Below are 21,140 nucleotides of genomic sequence, written 5' to 3' on the forward strand. Positions count from 1 at the left end.
GGCTTGGTGGCTTAAATCTGCTTCCCACTATCTTGGAAAGATAAGATTCGCCGTCTTCGATCTGCTCCACTACTGCTTAGGGAGATAAGATCTACAATCTTCAACCTTCTCCACTGCTGCTGAGGGAGACAAGGCTTGGTGGCTTAAATCTGCTTCCCACTATCTTGGAAAGATAAGATCCGCCGTCTTCGATCTGCTCCACTACTGCTTAGGGAGATAAGATCTACAATCTTCAACCTTCTCCGCTGCTGCTCAGAGAGACAAGGCTTGGTGGCTTAAATCTGCTTCCTACTATCTTGGAAAGATAAGATTCGTCGTCTTTGATCTGCTCCACTGTCAATGCAGGAAGGCAAGATCTGCTCTTTCACTGATCTGTTCTCTGTGGAACATGACTTGTATAATGAACCTAACTATGCCTAATGATTAGGATGGCATGATCAAAATGCATCAAATGCTCCTAACTAGACATGTGTGAATTTTGCATGAATGTGAAATTTATTTTTCCGAGAATGATCCCTCTTAGGTTGTCATTACTCGAAGTTTATTAAGGCTTTGTGATTGACGTGCTACAACGCCTTCTTGCTTTACTGGCTTTTCTGAAGAAACATTTAGCCAGGCTGCCCCCCACTGTGAACCTCCAAGTTTAATCCATTGGGATGCAAAATTTGTACCCTCTTTCTTCTACTGTGACCCAAGGGTAAAAATATCTGGCATTTTCTCAATCCTCTGCTATCACAATTCGAAGATACAGAATGCGAAACTCTTTGGTTTCCTACACCATTCCTAGGGTGTCATATCAAATGATCACGCACAAATGAAGGATTCTCTTCTCCAAGGAAACCCCTTCTTATTGTTTGGTGATTTAAACTTTGTCACCCATCTGACATCCTGTCATTTTGTTTGATCAATGTTTTTGACAACAAAATCCAAAAAGATAGTCTTCATTTAGACTCTTCCTTCTCAGATTTCCAACCTTTAAAATTGGTGCGTTCTAAACAATAGTCCTGTTTCAGGCTCCTGTATTATTTAGAAACTTCTAGAGTAATATGCAAAACTTCTTTCGTGAAAGTTTTATTAGTCCATTAATCATTATTCTTGCAAAAAGTGTATCAAAAATAGTAAACAAGGATAGCAAAGAAATTGATTGTGAATGTGTATCTTGGAAAAGAATGAAGTATTCCAAGAATAAAAAATTCAGTATGAATATTGGGTGCCCAGATATCGCAGCTTGAACTTCTCTGTACAAACTTTTTAAAGATCCTTTTGAGTTTGACATGTGTTTAGGGGATCCACAATACTCTGCCAATACCCCAAGATGTTGCCTACCTTTTCCTGATAATTCAGGTATAACAAGATCACCACATGCCCCAATCTGGTTAAACTTTGAGTTGCTCTAATCACCTCGTGCCCCATTCTGATCAATATTTGAGCCGCCCTTTTCGGGTTTTCAACTCAAATCCCTTTTGGTCTCAAAGTGCCCTTTGCGGGTTTTCACTTTGGCCTCTCCATTTTCTTTTCTTTTTTCTTTCACTTTTATTTTTTATTTTTTTGTTTTTTTTTGTTTTTTTTTGAATTTGAACTCATAGGATTAGACAAGTCCTCGTTATCCCTTTCGATCAGAACCAATGTAAGATCTTCTTTGTAATCAGATTTCTTTCATGGAGCCTTTTGGGGAAAAATTTAACTATGACGAAAATTTTGGATCTTCCTCTTCAATTAGGATGAAATCCAACAACGGAGAAATGGCAACTTGACTTCGACAGGCTAAACCATGATGAGCCAAAGGAGAAGGCATTGTCCCGACAAAGAATTCTAAATGCATCGTTCATGATGTTAATCTTGAACATACTGTAAATTCTTGATATCGTATTGTTGTTCCGATTACAATGTCAGTGCTTACTCAAGCATATCCTGATATGACCATATGAAGACATCTTTGAACTCTTTGAAGTAACTCGAAAATATTCGTTTTAAAAAATATATATACATGTACATATAAAAGGAATATACATGGATAAAAAAAATTAAATAATGAGTACATTATCAAAATTAATTTTTTAAAAAAAATAAATATACATATATATACATATATAAATGTGAGAAAAATATAAGTTAAAAATATGTGCATAAAATATACATGTATAGATTTTAAAAAAATAAAAATAAAAAAAATGATTACGTTATTAATTAATAAAATAAATGAAAAGAACAAAAAAAGAAAAGAAAAACTAAATTGAATTGCAATAAAAAAACTGGGGTAAATCTGTAAATAAATAAAAGTAAAAGGATTAATTTGAACGCACGAATTACATAGAGGGGCTGGAAGGGAAATTTTCCCTTCTCCTCTAAAATGACGCCGTTCAACTTAGACCCAATTGAAATAAAAATAAATAAAAGGGTAAATTAAGAAAAATAAAAAAACTTAATTACAAAAACATTAAAAGGCGGAGGGGCTAAATAAAATAAATAAAATAAATAAAATTCGCAGTGGTATCACTTTCTCCCCTTTCTTAAAATCATAAATAAGTAAAAAAAATAATCGAAAGAAAAAAATAGTAAGCCACCTTTAAAAAAACTACCAATCGTTCTCTTTTTTATTCCTCTTCCCCTTTTCTCCTTTTTTTCAATGAAGGGAGAGGCCTCTATTTATAGTTGAGCCTCCCCAAATCCAACGGTACAGATCAGTTACATCAACGGCTGAGATTAAAGGGTATCTACAAATTAAATCTCTAAGATTACAAAATTATATATTCTAAGATTGCATATCATATCTAAGATTATATATCATATCTAAGATTGCATATCATATCTAAGATTGCATATATCATATCTAAGATTGCATATCATATCTAGGATTGCATATCATATCTAAGATTGCTTATCCTCAAAAATTATGTTTCCATATGTTAGCCCGGGCTAAAATTGGGTATTACAATACATCTTCATAATTAATAGAAATCAAGTGACAACGATTTTAATTGAACTTTAATTTTTATATCAAACAAGTAGAAATATTAAATTCTTTGAAATTAAAAGCTAGAGAATTGTTGATTGAGTCTTAATTCAGTTAGCATTTGCATTGTTGCTAGTATGTAAGAACGTGAATTTGAGTGCGCTTCAGTGCGTTTAAAGATTGGAAAAGGGTCATGAATAATTCTAAGCATCGTATAGAAAAGTAAAATAAATCAATTTCAAAATTTTAAAATTATAGGGTGGCAACAAAATTAGACCAAAATTTATTTGTAATTTCTGGAGTGGCCGGTATTGCCGGCCCTAACCCCAACTTTATAATACCTCCAAATTAAATATTAATTTGCTCACCCTGAAAAATCAAAGCGACGTTCGACTCCCACTCGACCTAATATGCTACCATTTTTATTTTTTATATTTTATCAAAATAGAATAATAATTTTGATTTTTTATTATTTTTAATAATACTATTAATTGTTTTCTAAATATAATTATATTAGGCAAATTTTAATATAACTTTTTATTATCATATATATTATATATAAGAGAAAATTTTGATAATCATCTCATGTTTTTCTTAAACTCAATCCAACCTGTTTAATTAAAAAATTGAACCCACCCAAAACATGATTTCAACAAACAACTCAACCTTATGAAATTATATCAAGTCTTAACCAGCCAAATTGAGTTTTTTCCGGCCTTAATAATTTCAAAGGAGTTGAAGGGTTTTACTTAAGTGAGCGTTCGATCGAATTGAATCAAATTAAAATTTTTTGAGTTAATCGAGTTGACGAATCTTATTTTATCATCCTAATTTGATTTGAAATTTTCTCGAATCAAGTCGAGTGAGATGAAATTTAAATCGAATCGAATCGAATATACTTATTCGAGTTAAATTTAAAAAATGATTTTGGTTTTTTTTATTTTTATGTAATCTTTTTTAAATAATTTTCTTTAAAGTTTTTAAACATGACCACACAAAGAAAAATTGAAGTGAACAAATAAAAGCGACTAATGAAAAAGAATGAGAGAATTTTGATTTTTGGGGGTATAGGGGGAGAAATAAAATATTTTTGGGAGTAAAAGGGGGAGAGAAAGTAAAAAAATTTGAAGGTAAAGGAGATAAAAATTTTGTGGGGGATTTGATTTTTGGGGGTAAAGAGGGAGAAATAAAATATTTTTGAGGGATTTTGATTTTGGGAGTAAAATTGGGGGAGGGGGAAGTAAAACTTTTTGGAGGTAAGGGGGATAAAAAGTTTGTGAAGGGATTTGATTTTGGGGGATAAAGGGGGAGAAATTCAAAATTTCAACTCGATTTGAACTTGAAATTTGATTTATTTATTCAAATTTTTAGGTAGTTTGATATTAGCTTTATTCGAATTATTTCAGTTATTTAAATTCAAAAATTTAACTCGATTCGAACTTGAAATTCGAAAAAACCAAGTTCTGTAACATCCAAAAACCAGGAGTTAGGAGAATCGAGTTTGTGAATTGAGAGAGTGGATATGCCCTAATTTTTTAGATTATTTGTGCAGTTTTAGGAAATAAATGAGGTATTGGTTTGTTGGACAAGTGTTAGTGAAATGTTTCTTAAAACTCATATTTAAATCCCTTATATCGCACCATTTTTATTATTTTATAAATTTTGTCTCAAATTCTAGTATGTGACACACCCTATTTTTAAAATAAATATTACAAATTTATTTCAAAAATGAGGAAATAGCCCAATAGTTAAAAGAAATATGAGAAAACATGGAAATTAAATTAAGGTTCCAAGTTTGAATCTTTTCTCTTACAATATAATTAAATTTTGCAAAAAAAAAAATTTATGTGTGTGTCGTCCATACCCTTGTAAACCTAGGTATAAATATTGTTTTTAATAATTTTGATCAGCCTTTAATCATATTTCATCCACCCTAGCTGTCCCTCCCTTCTCCTCTCCTCCTCTCTTTCTTGTTTTACAATTTTTCTTTCTTCCTCCATTGTTGTCGTCGCCCATAAGCACCTAGATCTATCATCTTTTCTTTTCTTTTTTTGCCACAAGATTTTGCATCATCTCCTTCACCACCTTGCTACCATTTTTCCCTAATATATTCAACCCCAAATCTAAAATCTTGAACCTCCAAGATCGATTCCTATCGTTGCCAAAAAGTGTCATTGCCGCCTCTATCATCTAGCTTGTGTAAGATCTCATTTTCTCTCAATTTCTTGATAAATCTTGTTAAATAAAAACCTAAATTTCTAGATCTAGAATTTGGGAGATTTTTAATGATTTAATGGGTATTTTTTCCAGCTTTTTAATTGATCTTGAAAGTAGTCTTAAATCAGCCCCAATTTGGCCACCGTGGGTAGTGGTGTACGTGCCTAGTGGCAAGAAATGGGGGTTGTTTTTCTTTATTTCTTTCCCATATTTTTCAAGCATGACCTTGGGTTCTTGAACCCCTCCTAATCTGTAACACCCCGAACCCGAGACCGTCACTGGAGTCGAATACGAGGTGTTGACAGACTTTTAAAAATTTTTCCAGACACTGCCCAGTCTGAGTACTAGTCTCTTCAAAAATCATATCTTGAGTTTCACAACTCGAAAATAAGTTTTGTGATTTTTCCCTGAAACTAGACTCATGTCCCCACCTATATATTTTTTTCTAGAATTTTTGGTCGGGCCAATTAGTACAGTTTATTAGTCAAAGTCTCTCATGTTACAGGGGTCGACTACACTGACCTTTTCCCATTACGACTGGGATATCTCTCTGCACAGAGCTTCAATACTAATGCCGTTTGTTTCTATGGAAACTAGACTCAGAGAGGAATCCATACATATATGGTATGACCCCTAATTATCTCTGGTCAATTTATAGTGAATTTCCAAAGGCGGAACAGTGAATCCAGAAACTGTTCTGGCCCTGTTCCACAAGAACCCGAATATCTCTTTCTGTACTGTTCCTATAATTGTTTCGTTACTTCCATATGAAAGTAGATTCATCAAGGTTCGATTACATAATTTATTCACTATTTAATTCCACTCCTACGAATTTATGTGATTTTTCAATTCTACACCACTGTTGCTGTCAAAATCTGTTTTCAAGATAAACTTTACCTATTTGGTGGTTACCATGGACCAACTAGGGTTTTGCCATACATAGGTCCACATGTGATCATATTTAGCCATTCCAATGGCTGATCATTAGCCCAACACTTCCATTTCAATCCATAGTCACATCGTGAAACCATATATATACATACATAAACACAAATGGTCTAATGCCATACTCCACATCTACAAGCCATTTTCGCATGGCTTTATACACATACATCACAAAAGAACTTAAACAACAGGGGGTAGTCCTATACATGCCATATCCAGAGTTCAACTAAAAGAGTACCAAAAGAGCTTGATAGTGTAGATGACTTCGACTTCGCTGATCCCGAATCCGATAGCTAACGAACAAAATCTATAAAACAGAGAGTCAAAGCAACCGGGTAAGCATTTTAAGCTTAGTAAGTCTCAAGTAATGAAATCGGCTTTGACTACAGTATTACATTCACATAGCTAACTAAATCACTTTATTAACACACATTCTCATAATCATACTTACTTCACACTTCATCAACATAGATACACAAGGTATCAACCTTTCTAAAAGCCGAAAATTCGTTAGCCGATCGCACGAATACTATTTAAGACGAACCGACTTTTCCAATGCACATGCAAGCATACCTTATCATTCGGGTTGGTCAAGCATAATTATTAAATTAGTTACAGCACAAAACGCTCACATTCAAACCCAAGTTTCTTCGGTATTTAACCGAATACAGCCGCAAACACATTTGCCTTCGGGTCTTAACCCGGACATATCAACTCGCATAATTGCCTTCGGGTCTTAGCCCGGATATATCATCTCGCATAATTGCCTTCGGGTCACAGCCCGGATATATCAACTCGCATAGTTGCCTTCGGGTCTTAGCCCGGATATATCAACTCGCATAATTGCCTTCGGGTCTTAGCCCGGATATATCAACTCGCATAATTGCCTTCGGGTCTTAGCCCGGATATATCAACTCGCATAATTGCCTTCGGGTCTTAGCCCGGATATATCAACTCGCATAATTGCCTTCGGGTCTTAGCCCGGATATAATCCAATGCTCATGCACACATATATAAATAATCATAACACATCCATATCATTTCTTCGTTACTAAGGCTCAAACACAAAACATTTATTAAACCTTTCAATTTTCGGCTCAGTAGCCACACACAAAGAGCATGATTTCAATTGGCTTTATAAGATAGTCTCTAAGCACATTCGACTATCCGTCATAGTATGACTATTCATTTCAATATAATTCAAGTAGGGTCATTACTCGAAGACTTACCTCAAATGTCGTCGGACGACTTCAACGGCTATTCAATTACTTTTTCCTTCCCTTTATCGGATCTAGTTCCCCTTTGCTCTTGAGCTTAAGTTCAACAAAATTTAAAATAGTCATTAATCGACTATTCAAGTATTACTTTCAGAATAATATATATATATTGATCCGACTTTCACACACATAGATTATAGTAAGCTTTATAATAATCAATAAATAATTCATCGGCAAACTTTCATTAATGTTTACAACAAAATCACATATTCACTACGAGCTGTTTTCCTGAGCAGTAGTTACTAAATTACTTATAACTGGAGCTACTAAACTCCAAATCACTTGCCGTTAATTTTCCCTGAATATAGACTCGTATATCTTCCATCCATAAAATTTTCAGAATTTTAGGCTTGGCCAATCAATACCAGATTTTTCTTAAAGTTTCCCCTATTTCACTGTTTGACTATTCTGACCACTCTTCACTACGAATCCAATTTCTCACTTTACAGAATTCCAAATGTATTGTATTTAATCTCATTTGAAACTAGACTCATTAAGGAGTCTAAGCATATAAATTTTATCTCATAATCATTTTTTTACAATTTATAATGATTTTCTAAAAACAGAACAGGGAATCCAGCAGTCATTTTGACTCAGCCCCACAATACTTCAAATATCTCAAGATCGGTAACTCTTTTGTTTTTATAGTTTCTTTTGTAAGAAAATAGACTCTTCAAGCTTTAATGACATAATTCACTCAGCTTCTAACTCAACTCCCACAATTTATGGTGATTTTTCCAAAATCACTTTACTGCTGCTGTCCTAAAGAGATTATTGGCAATTCACTCTTTCACACATTCTTTGTATACATATTATTTAATTATTTATCACCCTAGATATTATTAGCTAAATAGATCAATTGTACATATATACCGCCAAGACCGTACGTAATAATCTTACTTATACATAACACTACTCAAATTCTTCGAAAGCATACTAACAAAAATATCATGTACTATGCCGAACCTTTAGGAAATCAAGCACCTAATTTATCCATTTCAAAACACCCAATCGGCATTTGCTCAAGACATTAAGCAAAGTCTAGGTTCGGCTATTACACATATGAGTATTAGAAATTATAGTTTTTAACAAGATCAACTTCTTTCATCAACAATTTCTTCATCAAAACTTAAAGATAAAAATCAAATTCCTTCCTTATCTACCATAACCGAATGTTCAATTCAACCATCCAAATTCAAAGTTTTGGCATGGGCTAAGTAAGTAGCATGATGAGTAACCTAAAACAAACTAGAATTTAAAAAAAAATCTAACTTGATTTACTAACCTTCCTTAGGTTTCAAATGGCCGAATGTTTGCTCCCCTTTCTCTCCCTTTTGGTTCGGCTAAGAAGAACAAAGTTAAGACTTTGTTTTCTTCCCATTCTTCCTATTATTCATTATGTCTCCAATAACCCAATTTCCTATTATAATATCTAATTCAACAAATAAATTGCCCATCATCAATCCATCTTGGCCGGCCACTATAAGGGAATTGGGCAAATTTGACATGCAAGTCCACCTTTGTGTTGACATGCACTAATAAGCCCTTTAAAATTAGCCTATCATATTTCACCATGTCTCATGTTGATCCCTATTTAATAATTCCTCATACAATTGGCAAAATTAGGGAATGAAATTTCCACATATGCATGTACACACATAATAAGCATAGAATATAACAATTAATTATTTTCATAACTCGGTTTTGTGGTCCCGAAACCACTTCCCGACTAGGGTCAATTTAGGGCTGTCACATAATCAGCCTTGAAACATGTGTTAATTAGGGAAAATCAATCTTCATCAATCGGTACTTCAAATTTGACAATTCGAGAAGTGTAAGTGTGGGTAATTGTAAACTAGTGAATAGTTTCGGTTTAGATATTGGGAAAAGTTGTTAATTGATCAAATAAGGAATTTTTTAATCATACATTAGCTACTGATTTTTCAGTAATTAAATGTGTTAGGTGCCGACTTAAATGCCCCAAATCAGCAGTAAAACCAAAAGACGTTCGCGTGTACAATTCGCCTCAAATCAGTGTAAGAAATCTAACTAGTTTGGGTTTAGAAATTTGATGTATTTGTGACGAATGGGTTGAACCGGTGTTTAGGGGCTGTTTAAGAGGTGTATTAATTGAGTTTTATATTTATTTCTAATTTAGGTTCGTTTTAAAGTTTATTAGAGAAACCATAAGATTCGCTAATATGCTACAAAAGAGCGTAAAATAAGGTGTAGGTCCTAAAATCAATAACTTGATTGGTAATGATTATTATTATGATTTAATTGGTGATTTAGTTTGCTGATTGGACTTGGCTTAATAGTTAAGTAATTAAATTTGTGAATGGCCGAATCAGGTACATTTCGAGCCCTAACTATTTGACATGGTAGCAATATTGCTAGTTTGATTGAATGATTGAAGGATTGACATTGTCATAAATGTTTGGTTAATTTGATGTATGGTTGATTGTATGTATAGCATGTTTTTGAATGAAAATAAGGCTTATGCATGATATATTCGTACAAAGTGAATTATTATAAAACGTTCGAAAGACCGCTATACATGCACACAGAAAAGTTGTGAATGTACATGAAATTGTGATTTGTGAACGATACCATCTTAATGGTAATATGAAAGTTGGATTATTGATTCCATGCTCTGAAAGTATTTGATAATTAAGGGCGTGTTGAACATGCCAGTTAAATGTGAAAGTATTGAATTATGGCTACGTATGAGATTGTGTGACATATTACATGTGCATTGGGGTGGAAATTATTGTGGTTGACAAAAGAGTTCCATGAAGTACCGGTAGCATATTAAGTCTGCATTTATACGTAGTCTGTGCACTGCAGCTAGAGTACCGAGGGAATTGGCAATTTTATCGCATTATAGGTTATTCAACAGATTTTCTGCATTTATGATATACGGTGGTTTTACCACATTAAGCTTTGCTCACATTCGTTGGAGTTTGGCAAACGGGTTCTGGGGAGCTCGTGGAATGTAGCAAATGATTTAGGTAGGAACCTTTTTGCATTACATCATGCTCACGACATTCTCGAATATTGTTGATTTATGCTACGTATTTTATTGTGTTGTATTGAATAGTATCGAAATTAATGATTGTTACTCAAATGAATGATGGCCCATGTTCATACACCATTTGACATCGATTTGATAATGACTATGTAATGATATGAAATTCCAATGATGATTATGTGTTCTTCTATTAATGCTAACATGTTTCACTGTATTTGATATTTATGTCCATTTAAATAGCTGTTCGACTAACATTGAGCTTTCATAAGCTCACCTCCATAGTGTTTAACTTTTCAAGTAAACCACAAAACTAGGACCAGACCCAGCATATGGAGAATCACCTTGGACCTCATACTATTTTTTATAAGTATTATTAAGTCTCTATTGGTTTTGGGTTTGTAACTTTCAATTATTTCTGATTTGTGGCTTGGTAACTTTTCATTTGGGGAGTTTTGCATGCATGGATTTCTCAAGCATAAAACCAAAAAATGCATGATACCTAGCTTAAGTAAAATTTGACATTGATCCCTAATTTTTGTTGCATTGCAAAAAAACCGTTTTTTTTTTAAAATAAATCGATAAGATGACTAGATTTTCAAAATGACATGAATAATGGTTTTCCCGCTATGTTAGTTAACATCAAGTTTTTACAAAGTAAAGTGATGAACAACGATTTTTTTTCTAAAACAACACCGTCACCTATTGTTTTTCTATAAAATGAGTTTATTTAAGGTCTTCAAAAGTAACGTAAGTTAGCTTAGCCATTTCGGTGGCTAATGTAGCCTTCTCAACCTAGCCCTAACGTCTAAGTCGAGTTTGGGAGGTTACAAATTGACTCGATTAAGTCGATTCGAATAATTCAAAATTTAATTTTTTTTATTTTTTTGAGTCTAATCAAATTTCGCTTACCCTAGTTTTACTTATCTACCATCCGTTCTTGAAGAGAAATAATGAAATATGTATTAGAAATCACCTCAATGGTTTAATTATGCCTCTAATCTATGTTCTCATCAGAGTTTTAAAATTTAATGTTTTTAGTTTTTAAAATTTCATGAAATTAATCCTTTACGTATCTAATTTAAAAATTAGAATCTAAATAATTTGTTTAAGAAAAAAAATTAAAATCTAGTAGGTAAAACTACTAATAAACTTTAGTTAAATTTTAATACCTATTTTTTTTTATATCGAAAGGTCCAATTAAAAATTTAAAGCTCAATTGATATCACATATTTAGATTTAATTGAAATTTAAAACTTTAAATCAGAAGTAAAAGGATTAAATTCTTGAAATTAAAAGTAAAGAGATTGAATCTAAAAAATTAAGAGTACAGGGATTAGAGAAGAATTAGACCAAAATTTATCTGTAATTTCCAACGGCAGGGAATTATGCATTCAAAATGGCGCTAAAATTGCAGGAAAATTCTCAGCTGTTTTTATCAAAAATGAAAATCCGAACGTTTTCCCCTTTCCCCTATTTTTAGCCGTTGGAAACACTCGTAGCCAAGTGTTTTTTCTTTTTCTTTTTTAATTATTAAGCGTGTGTTTGCTAATTTTAACGAATCCCTGTAGTATAAACGCCACCATGATCATCATCTTCCATGCAGGCCAAGCTTGAGTTCAACTAGTTGGCGTGGCTTTTTTCTCCTATCAAGGTCCTGTCTGCAACCAACCTGTTGTTTGCAGGATTTGGGCTTTGATTAGACCTTTTCCAATTTTGCTTTAAAAAAAAAAGAAGAAGATAAAACCACGATGGCTGCTCATAGTTATAGCTTGTTTCTCTTAATTTCCTTGTCTTTTGTTGTCCAAATCCCAACCCCTCAAGCTCACATTGCTGAATATGACGATTATTGGAAGGCACGGAAATTGGAAGCCATTGAGAACCTGAACAAGGCTTATCACCCCAATCCTGAGGAGGTGGTCCACCATTACAACGACCAATTTGCCAAAACCATGATTAAGCTTAATAGCACCAGAAGGGTGTTGAAGGGAACGAAAGAAAATGGTCCATGTGAAATAACCAACCCCGTTGATAGCTGCTGGCGGTGTGATCCTAACTGGGAAAAAAACAGGAAGAGGCTGGCCGATTGTGCCCCTGGATTTGCTCGTGGTACTACCGGTGGAAAGGAGGGTGAGTTTTACGTGGTCACTGACCCTTCTGATGATATTCTTAACCCCAAACCTGGAACTCTGCGTCATGCTGTCATCCAAAGAAGACCACTTTGGATCACTTTCAAAGGATCCATGATCATCACCCTGGAACAGGAGCTCATTATTACAAGCAACAAGACCATTGATGCTAGGGGAGCCAATGTGCAGATTGCTAAGGGTGCTGGTATTACGGTCCAGTTTGTCAAGAACGTCATTATCCATGGCCTCCATATCCATCACATTATTACCGGCACTGGTGGCACCATCAGGGATGCTGAAGACCACTTCGGGTTAAGGACTGCCAGCGACGGAGATGGGATCTCTCTGTTCGGAGCAACCAACATTTGGCTCGACCATCTTTCGGTTACCAATTGCTCCGATGGTCTTATCGATGTTATTCAGGGTTCCACTGCCGTTACCATTTCCAACTGCCATTTCACTGACCACAATGAGGTAATTACAACCTTTTTCTTTTTTTTTTTTCTCTTCTATTTAAACTAGGCAGGAACGAGGATTTTGAACAAGAAGTATAATGAAATATTGCAGGTGTTGTTGTTCGGAGCAAGCGACTCCTACACTGAGGACCAGAAGATGCAGATAACCGTCGCTTTGAACCACTTCGGTAAAGGATTGGTAGAGAGGATGCCTAGGTGCCGACACGGTTTTATCCATGTCGTCAACAACGACTACACTCACTGGCTCATGTATGCAATAGGCGGCAGTCGCAATCCTACAATTATCAGCCAGGGCAACAGGTATACCGCGTCATCCACCTTCGCGTCTAGGGAGGTGACCAAAAGGGTGTTCGCACCACCCGAAGTGTGGAAGAAATGGAACTGGATATCAGAGGGTGACCATTTCGAGAACGGTGCCTTTTTTGTTTCATCCGGTGATCCCAAAGCCAGCAAGAAATACGGTACCAACAAAATGATGCCTTTCAATCCCGGTGAGATGGCCCCCAAACTCACCAAGTATGCCGGAACACTCAACTGCAAACCCGGCAAGCCTTGCTAAAAGCACTATGATAAGCATGCGTCCTTTCTTTGTTATGTACAACATTTGATATCCACAAGCCCAGATCCACCGATTTTCTCCATCGACATTATTTTTTAATTTTTTAATTATTTGGTTTTGGGTTTCAAGTGTACTATGAGGCAAGTCCTTTAATCCTTATTTCTATTAATTCCAGTTTTGTTCACTGAAATGGTTTCCTTGAATAGAACTATATATGACTGTTGCCTGTTATGAATACAATTATGCAGTTTTGTCTCTTTTTCTTCTTCTTCTTCCTTGTTTTTTTTGGACTTCACGTTGCCATTCAAATTGGCGTGTTGATAAAGCTACTATTCTGAAACAACAAGGAGAAGAATGCATCTAAACCCCCAACTGAAATCATCAATTAAGAGTCCGTTTGTTTATATGTAAAAGATTTTATAAATTTTTTTTGTATTTTTCTATTTTTGTTTTAGAGAAAACAACTTGGTCAACGGAAAATAATTTACAGGAAAATGGAAAATAAGCTTTTTTTCCTTGTAAAATGACTTATCCTTTTGAAGAATGTAAGTCATTTTTTAGAAAAGAGCTTTTCAATAGATAATTTTACTTTTATATAAAAATTAACTTAAATCAAGTTTAATATTATTATATTGATAATAAATTTTATTTTAATTTTTAAAAATATTTAAAATATTAATATAAAATATTATATTTTTGATATTATTAAACATACGTATTTAATTATTTATATTTATTCATATAATTAATTATTAATATAATTAATATAATTTATTAAAATAATAAATTATTTAATATTTAAATTTTATTTTAATAGTAAATTTTAAAAATAATAATTTTAAATAATATTATTCACAGATTATTGAAAATATCAATATTAATATTTTAATACTAAATATTTATTACAATTATAAATATATTAATAATAAATGTTTTGTAGTATAAATGTTAAAATATGTCATAAGTCTATATACTTTTCACAAATTTACAATTTAGTTTATGCACTTTTATTTTCAAGAATTTAGTCCCTCTACTTTCCAAATTTGAAAATCAAGTCCAACTACTGACATTGTTGATTTTTTTTTTGTCAATTTTGTTAAAGTCGCATTTTTAAATAAAAAATACTCAGTTGGTAGTCATGTAACTAAAAAATAATCGTTGCAATAAACCTAAATTTAACAAAATATTTTTAATATATGTAAAACCAATGTAAAATATAAAATTATAGATATAAAATAAACTCAATTAAACAATGAAAAAATAAAAAAAATCTCAAATGTATGTTTGCTTAATTGAAAACGACTTTTATGAAACAAAAGAAAATATTTTACACAAATTCATCCAAACACCAGAAAATATTTTATACAGATTCATCCAAACACCAGAAAATATTAGCTTTTCCAGAAAAGTAAGTCATTTTCCAGAAATCATTTTCCGGAAACTATTTTCAGTGAAACAAACAGAACCTAAATAAATTTTGAGTTATTTGATTATCGATTTTTCACATGGATGAAATTTTAATTTATTTATTCTTTAAAAAAAATTAAAATATAATCCGACTACTACAGGGATTTTATAATACAGACATCGAGGGAAAACATTAATGTTTTGTCAACTACTTTTGTTCAGATTTTCCCGAAGGGCTCTCCTCTTGTTCCTGACATCTAGGGAAATTGCTAGGTTATAAGAAAATGTTGACAGCGTGAGGTGTTATTCATTTAAAGCACAACCATTCTTTTTCAGAATTGGGTGGGATCAAGATTGTGTAGTTTAGAACCATATTCATTTTGTATTGAAAAATTAAAATTAAATGTTGACAGCATTGGATGTTGCACAAAACCATAATGGCAGAGAAAGCATTACTGTTCTACGGGGTTGCTTTATTCCAAGAGTTTCAAACTTTAGTCTTGAGTTGGAGAAACAAATTGTCAAGTATGTGACAAAGGCATCCTTACTAATTTTTCATGATATGGTTAATATATCAGGCGATGACTGCAATGCCTTATTAGTCATTTTAGGGCTCCTTCTAACTGCAACCTACCAAGCCAGTCTTAGCCACTACACCAAAATAGGTTTTTAGCGGCGTTTGGATAAAAAACGCCGCTAAAGATTGAGCATTAGCGGCGCTTTTTGGAAAACGCCGTTAAAGATTGAGATTTAGCGGCGCTTTATGAAAAATACCGCTAAAAATAAGCTAGCGGCGTTTTCAATAAAGCGCCGCAAAAAATCTAAGCCCAACGACACCGGCTTTCGGGGATTTAGCGGCGTTTTTAGGAAGGCGCCGCTAATGCCCAGGGCTTTAGCGGCGTTTTTGGGAAAGCGCCGCTAATGCCCAGGGCTTTAGCGGCGTTTTTGGGAAAGCGCCGCTAATGCGCAGGCCTTTAGCGGCGTTTTTGTGAAAGTTGTGAAAGCGCCGCTAATGCCTAGGGCTTTAGCGGCGTTTTTGGGAAAGTGCCGCTAATAATGCTCATGGATTTAAAATAATTTAAAATATTTGTTAAAAATGGAAAAACTAAAATACTATTATTTAAAATAATTTTAAAGTTTTTTGGGTACATTACTAATTTTTTAATTTATATATTAAATAATTTCTTATATAATTGTAAAAGAGATAGCATTAATTTTAAAATATTGAATTAATTATCACTAAATAATTTCTTATATAATCGTAAAAGAGATAGTATTAATTTTAAAATGTTGAATTAATTATCACTATAGTTTAGGGTTTTTGGTTTAGGGTATATGGTTTAAATAGGTTTAGGTGTTACCATTTTAAGGTTTATGGATTTTGGGTTTAGGTCCTTGGTTTAGGGTATATGCATGGTTTAGACAGGTTTAGGTGTTGCCATTTTAAGGTTTATGGATTATGGGTTTAGAGATTATGGGTTATGGTTTATGGTTTAAAGGTTGGGGTTTAAGGTTTAGAGGTTATATGTTAAGGGTTTATGGTTTTAAGGTTTTAGGGTTTAAATTTATGGTTTAGGGTTTAGATTAACTAGTGTTTTCTAATTTATATATTAATTAATTTCTTATATAATTGTAAAAGAGATAATATTAATTTGGTTCTTCAAAATCGTGTGAAGATTTGGTTCTTCAAAATCGATATAAGCTATATCCAAGGATATCCCCATCTTATCCCTTCCCGGTTCAGTATTTCTAGTGCTCGGTTCATTTTTTTTATCTGGTTCAGTTTTTTACGTGTTTTGCCTTGTCCCCGCCGTGATCATCAAGTAAGAATTGATTGAATAGATTAAACTTTGCAAAGGTTTTAAAATATCGAATTAATTAGTGGGCCAAGCCAGACCAAGCTGTGCCAATGCCCAATTTAAAAAACTTTTCCAACTTCAAGCTCGTTTTACCCGAATCACCCATTTCATTGTTTAAAAACAATAAAAAATATTTTATATTTAAATTTAATTATTAAAAATAATGTCAATATAACTTGTTAATATTTTTATTATTTTAAATGGTAAAACTGGCTAAGTTCAGCTAGCCTAAGATTAAAAAATATAAATCTAAGCCTAACCATATGTTGGACTAGGTGGGTTGTATGGGTAGTGAACATTTCTAATTATCATTTAAAGAGTAAATAACATATATTTTTCTAAATTTTGAAAGGTTTTATATTTTTCGTGATTTAAAATTTTAAAATCAATTTTAAAAGATTTTAAATTTTTTTAGAAATTTTAAAAAGATTTTAAACTTTTATTTTTATAATATTTATATACTTTCAAAGAAAAGACCAAATTAATAAAAATTACAAACATTAAAGACTACAAAATTATTTTACCATTTTTTAATAAGGTGCCTTAAAAATGTTGCATTGATTATATATAATAATATTATAATTTTCCTCAAAATATATACAAATAATATTATATATTTTATCATTTTATTAAAAATAAAATGATTTTTTGCGGCGTTTTTATTAAAAAAGCCACAAAAAAAGCAAATCAAAATCCCGCTCAGTCCAAAAAATGAATTTCGGTTACCCGCTCGTTAGTCCCTCTTCTTCTCATCTCCATCGTGCGCCCTAAATCCCCAAATAAAAGTTTGTTTTTCTTCAGCTGAAATCCCCCAAATCTCCCATTTCCTACAACACCAGTCAATACACCTACACCAATCACACTTCTTTTTCCTTTTCATTTCACTGCACTGAATTCACTCACCATAGCTACTCCTTTTCTCTCGATCTATTAGGGTTTTTGCACTTTGTTTTCCCCCCTTTCTTTTACATTGCCTTTACTAAGACGCCATTGGCTGTTCGCTGAAATAAAAAGATAAAAAAAAATATTGAAGAAGGTGAAGAATTTTTGTTTCAATTTCTTTTTCTGTCTTTGCTAAAAAAAAATCTTTTTTCTTCTTCTTCTTCTTTTTTTGTTCCAGATCTTCAATAGCAGGTAGTATATAGGTTTTCCTTTTGATGAATACAATATTATTTCATACTGAACATCTGTTTTTCTTCTTTAGGTAGAGCACTTAGAGCAAGAAGTTGGTGAGCTTCGTAAGGCACTGTTTGAGAAGACTGAACAAGAAACTGCAATGCTTCAGGCACCATTTTTGCTTATGGCATGACAAGTAGCGGGAAGACTCATACAATGCATGTAAGAAATAATTTGCTACTTCTTTTCCTTATCTTTGTATGTTCTACAGTGTAGGGTGGTGTCTTCTATTTTAATTTCATCTAAACCTGTCATTTAATTTGCATTATAGAGACCAAATGTTCGATTCTTTTGTTATTATACATTAATGAATAATTGGTTTATTGACTACTCTAAGCTTGTCAGATTGGGATGTAGTGAATAGGATTATTGATTATTTGTTTATATAGGAGCTAGAAGGGATTGTGTGTTGGTTATTTAACCTTATAAGTAAGTGCAACAAGGATTGGAATTATTTTCTCTTTAAACAAAATCTATTTAATTCTATATCTAAAGCCCAGAAGTAGAATCAATTTTTTAACTAAAGCAACAGTATCTCGATTTTTACCAATGTCATGTTAATTTGCTTCCACATTTGTGCCTAGGTATTACTTATTTCTAGCTTTCCAAATTCCATTTTTGGAGAAATGTACTTGTTATTTAAGTTAAGTTAGTGCAGCAAGTGTCAAAATCATTCTTTAAGTCAAATCTATTTAATTTTTGCATTTTCCACTTGTGACAAGCTTAGAAGTAGCAGTATTTTTGAACTAAAGCAACAATTTCCCGCTCTTCTTCTACTAGAGTTTATAAATTTGATTTCCTTCACATTTGAGTCTAGCTACTTCATTAATCAAAAGTTCAATTACCTTGCAGCAGTAGGCTGAAAACAGGTTCCTTGTTTGTTAATTCCTTTCTAGTATTTTCTATTGTTGTCTCATTATTTACAAGTCATTTTTTTATTTCAGAGCATTTATGTCTTCATATCATATCATAATTTGTTGTCATAACTTCTTTATTTAAACTTTACTTATTGTGTCTAACATTGTTAGATGTATATTTATTATGTCACTTTAATTAGTTCATTTCAATTTTCAAATGAAAAAAATCTAAAAGATACATAAACTATGGACGACTAATGGAAACTCAAACATTTTTGAGGGTTGAAATCTAAATTTCCATTTTCCTCACCAGGGGCGGGAAAACTGGAAATAGGCATGGCAAATAGTGGATCTGAAGCAAATGATACTCAGGTTTTTCACTTATATAACATATATTGTTAGTTTGAAGTTCTTTTTGTCTTTACAAGCATTCATATCAGTAACGAGTCTAATTTGATGCTTGAATTTATATGTATAGGTGAAGCTTGTTTGGTATTATAATAATGCACTTGGAAGATTAGAGAAGAAGAAATTTATTGCTAGAGCCAAAGCGTAAAATTCAAAAATCCTAACCTTCAAACCATGTGTCATTATTTAGTTCACTTGCATAACATAATTTATCTTTCTTTAAATTTCTTTAGATACCATGGTTCAACTTGGATATCAGCTAGTCTTTCAGGGTAAAAATGGTACTTATTTTTATTGGTAAAAAATGGTTTTACTTGATTGTTTAACAGAGATATATATATATAGATTTACCATTATAGACTTCCACCTCTGTATCAAAACTTCAACCTGCCACCTCCATTTGTGTTGCACACTGATTGCCCTCATTACAAGCTTATATTGATAATAATGAACATGGCTTTACTAATGTAGCATTGTCAAATACCATGCAGGTACAAGCTATTGTGAAAAAATACGACATACTTTTCATTGCAGACGAGGTATTTTTGCTAAATCTCGATCCCTGGCTCTTCATTTTGCTTGAAATATTTCCTATAACCATTTCCTCCGACACTCATGCTCAAGTCCAAGTAACATATGAGAGATGATTGAATGGTTTTTTCATAAGTGAGGTTTTGTGCATTGCATTGTAGGTTATTTCTGCATTTGGGAGGCTTGGGAGTTGGGACAATGTTTGGATATATGCCGATTGGAGCAGGATATATGCCGATTGGAGCAGTCATGGTGAGCCCTCAAGTAACAGAAGTCGTTTATTCTCAAAGCAACAAGCTTGGTAAGTTAAAACCTGTATCCAACACTCATGAGCATTGAGAAAATTGGTAACTCTCATTCTTGACTTTATTAAGCTCACCTTGAGGCTCTAAGTACCAATTATTTCTACTCGTCCTTTAGCTTTCAAGTAACTGATGCACAAAAATTATATGGTTTCTGCATGCTCCAAATTCCTGAAAAAAGGTTGAGAACATTGGCAAGTAAATTTTTAGAGAAAGTTCTATGAAGTTTTTTATGGATTCTGTGGCGCAGACCCATATTTTTTATTTTGGCATATCATGTAATTGTTGTACTAAGTAAAGTAAAAAGTAGACTGAAGCAGTTTATTATGAAGTTTTTAGAGAAAGTTCTATGAAGTTTTAATCTATGCTTGCTTTCCCATGGATTTCCATTCCAACTAGCTTCGATACGGATCTACTGCTTTCAGTTTCATGTGATCTCCTCACTGTTACTTGTAATTATCCTTTTTCCATCTTTTGATGAGTGATTTTACTGCTGCTATTGTTGTTATTAGGCTTTGATAGCCAATGGCGTTGAAGCGGGGACTATCCAGTGTGGGCGTCTAAAGGAACAGAAGTTCTGGATCTCGTTTGCGTATCGTGATTCTTTTTTTCTTCTCAATTCTGACGCTCATTGCTTTAAGTTCATTACAAGATTTCCTTGATTAAATAAATGTATTATATTTTTTATTACCAAGATTTACATTAAGAAAATGCATTGTATGTTTTATTACCTTGCATATGTATTATTTATTTTAGTTTTGATTTTAAATTTTTATTTTTAATTAAGAGTTTTAACTTTTGGATTTTAATTATATTATTAATTTATTATTTTAAATTCTAAATTTAAATTCATTAATTTTTTATATTTAGTTTTAAAGTTAAAATTTTCGTAGAAAATTTAATTTAAATAATATTTTTTATTTATCCTTAAAACATAATATAATATTTATCATAGAAATAAATATTATTTAAAAAAATTATTTTTTAAAAGATATGTTTTTAGCGGCGGTTGTGTG

General features: G+C 32.6%; 1 protein-coding gene across 1 annotated transcript; it reads left to right on the forward strand.

Moving 5' to 3' along the window:
- Positions 1-12,007: 12,007 nt before the first annotated feature.
- Positions 12,008-13,841, forward strand: LOC107961874 (probable pectate lyase P59). The gene is made up of 2 exons (XM_016898037.2): positions 12,008-13,023; positions 13,117-13,841. The coding sequence occupies exons 1-2, from the start codon at positions 12,172-12,174 to the stop codon at positions 13,582-13,584; spliced, it is 1,320 nt and encodes a 439-aa protein (XP_016753526.2). The 5' UTR covers positions 12,008-12,171; the 3' UTR covers positions 13,585-13,841.
- Positions 13,842-21,140: the final 7,299 nt, after the last annotated feature.

This window comes from Gossypium hirsutum, chromosome D11 (assembly GCF_007990345.1).
Source record: "Gossypium hirsutum isolate 1008001.06 chromosome D11, Gossypium_hirsutum_v2.1, whole genome shotgun sequence".
Classification (NCBI taxonomy): domain Eukaryota; kingdom Viridiplantae; phylum Streptophyta; class Magnoliopsida; order Malvales; family Malvaceae; genus Gossypium; species Gossypium hirsutum.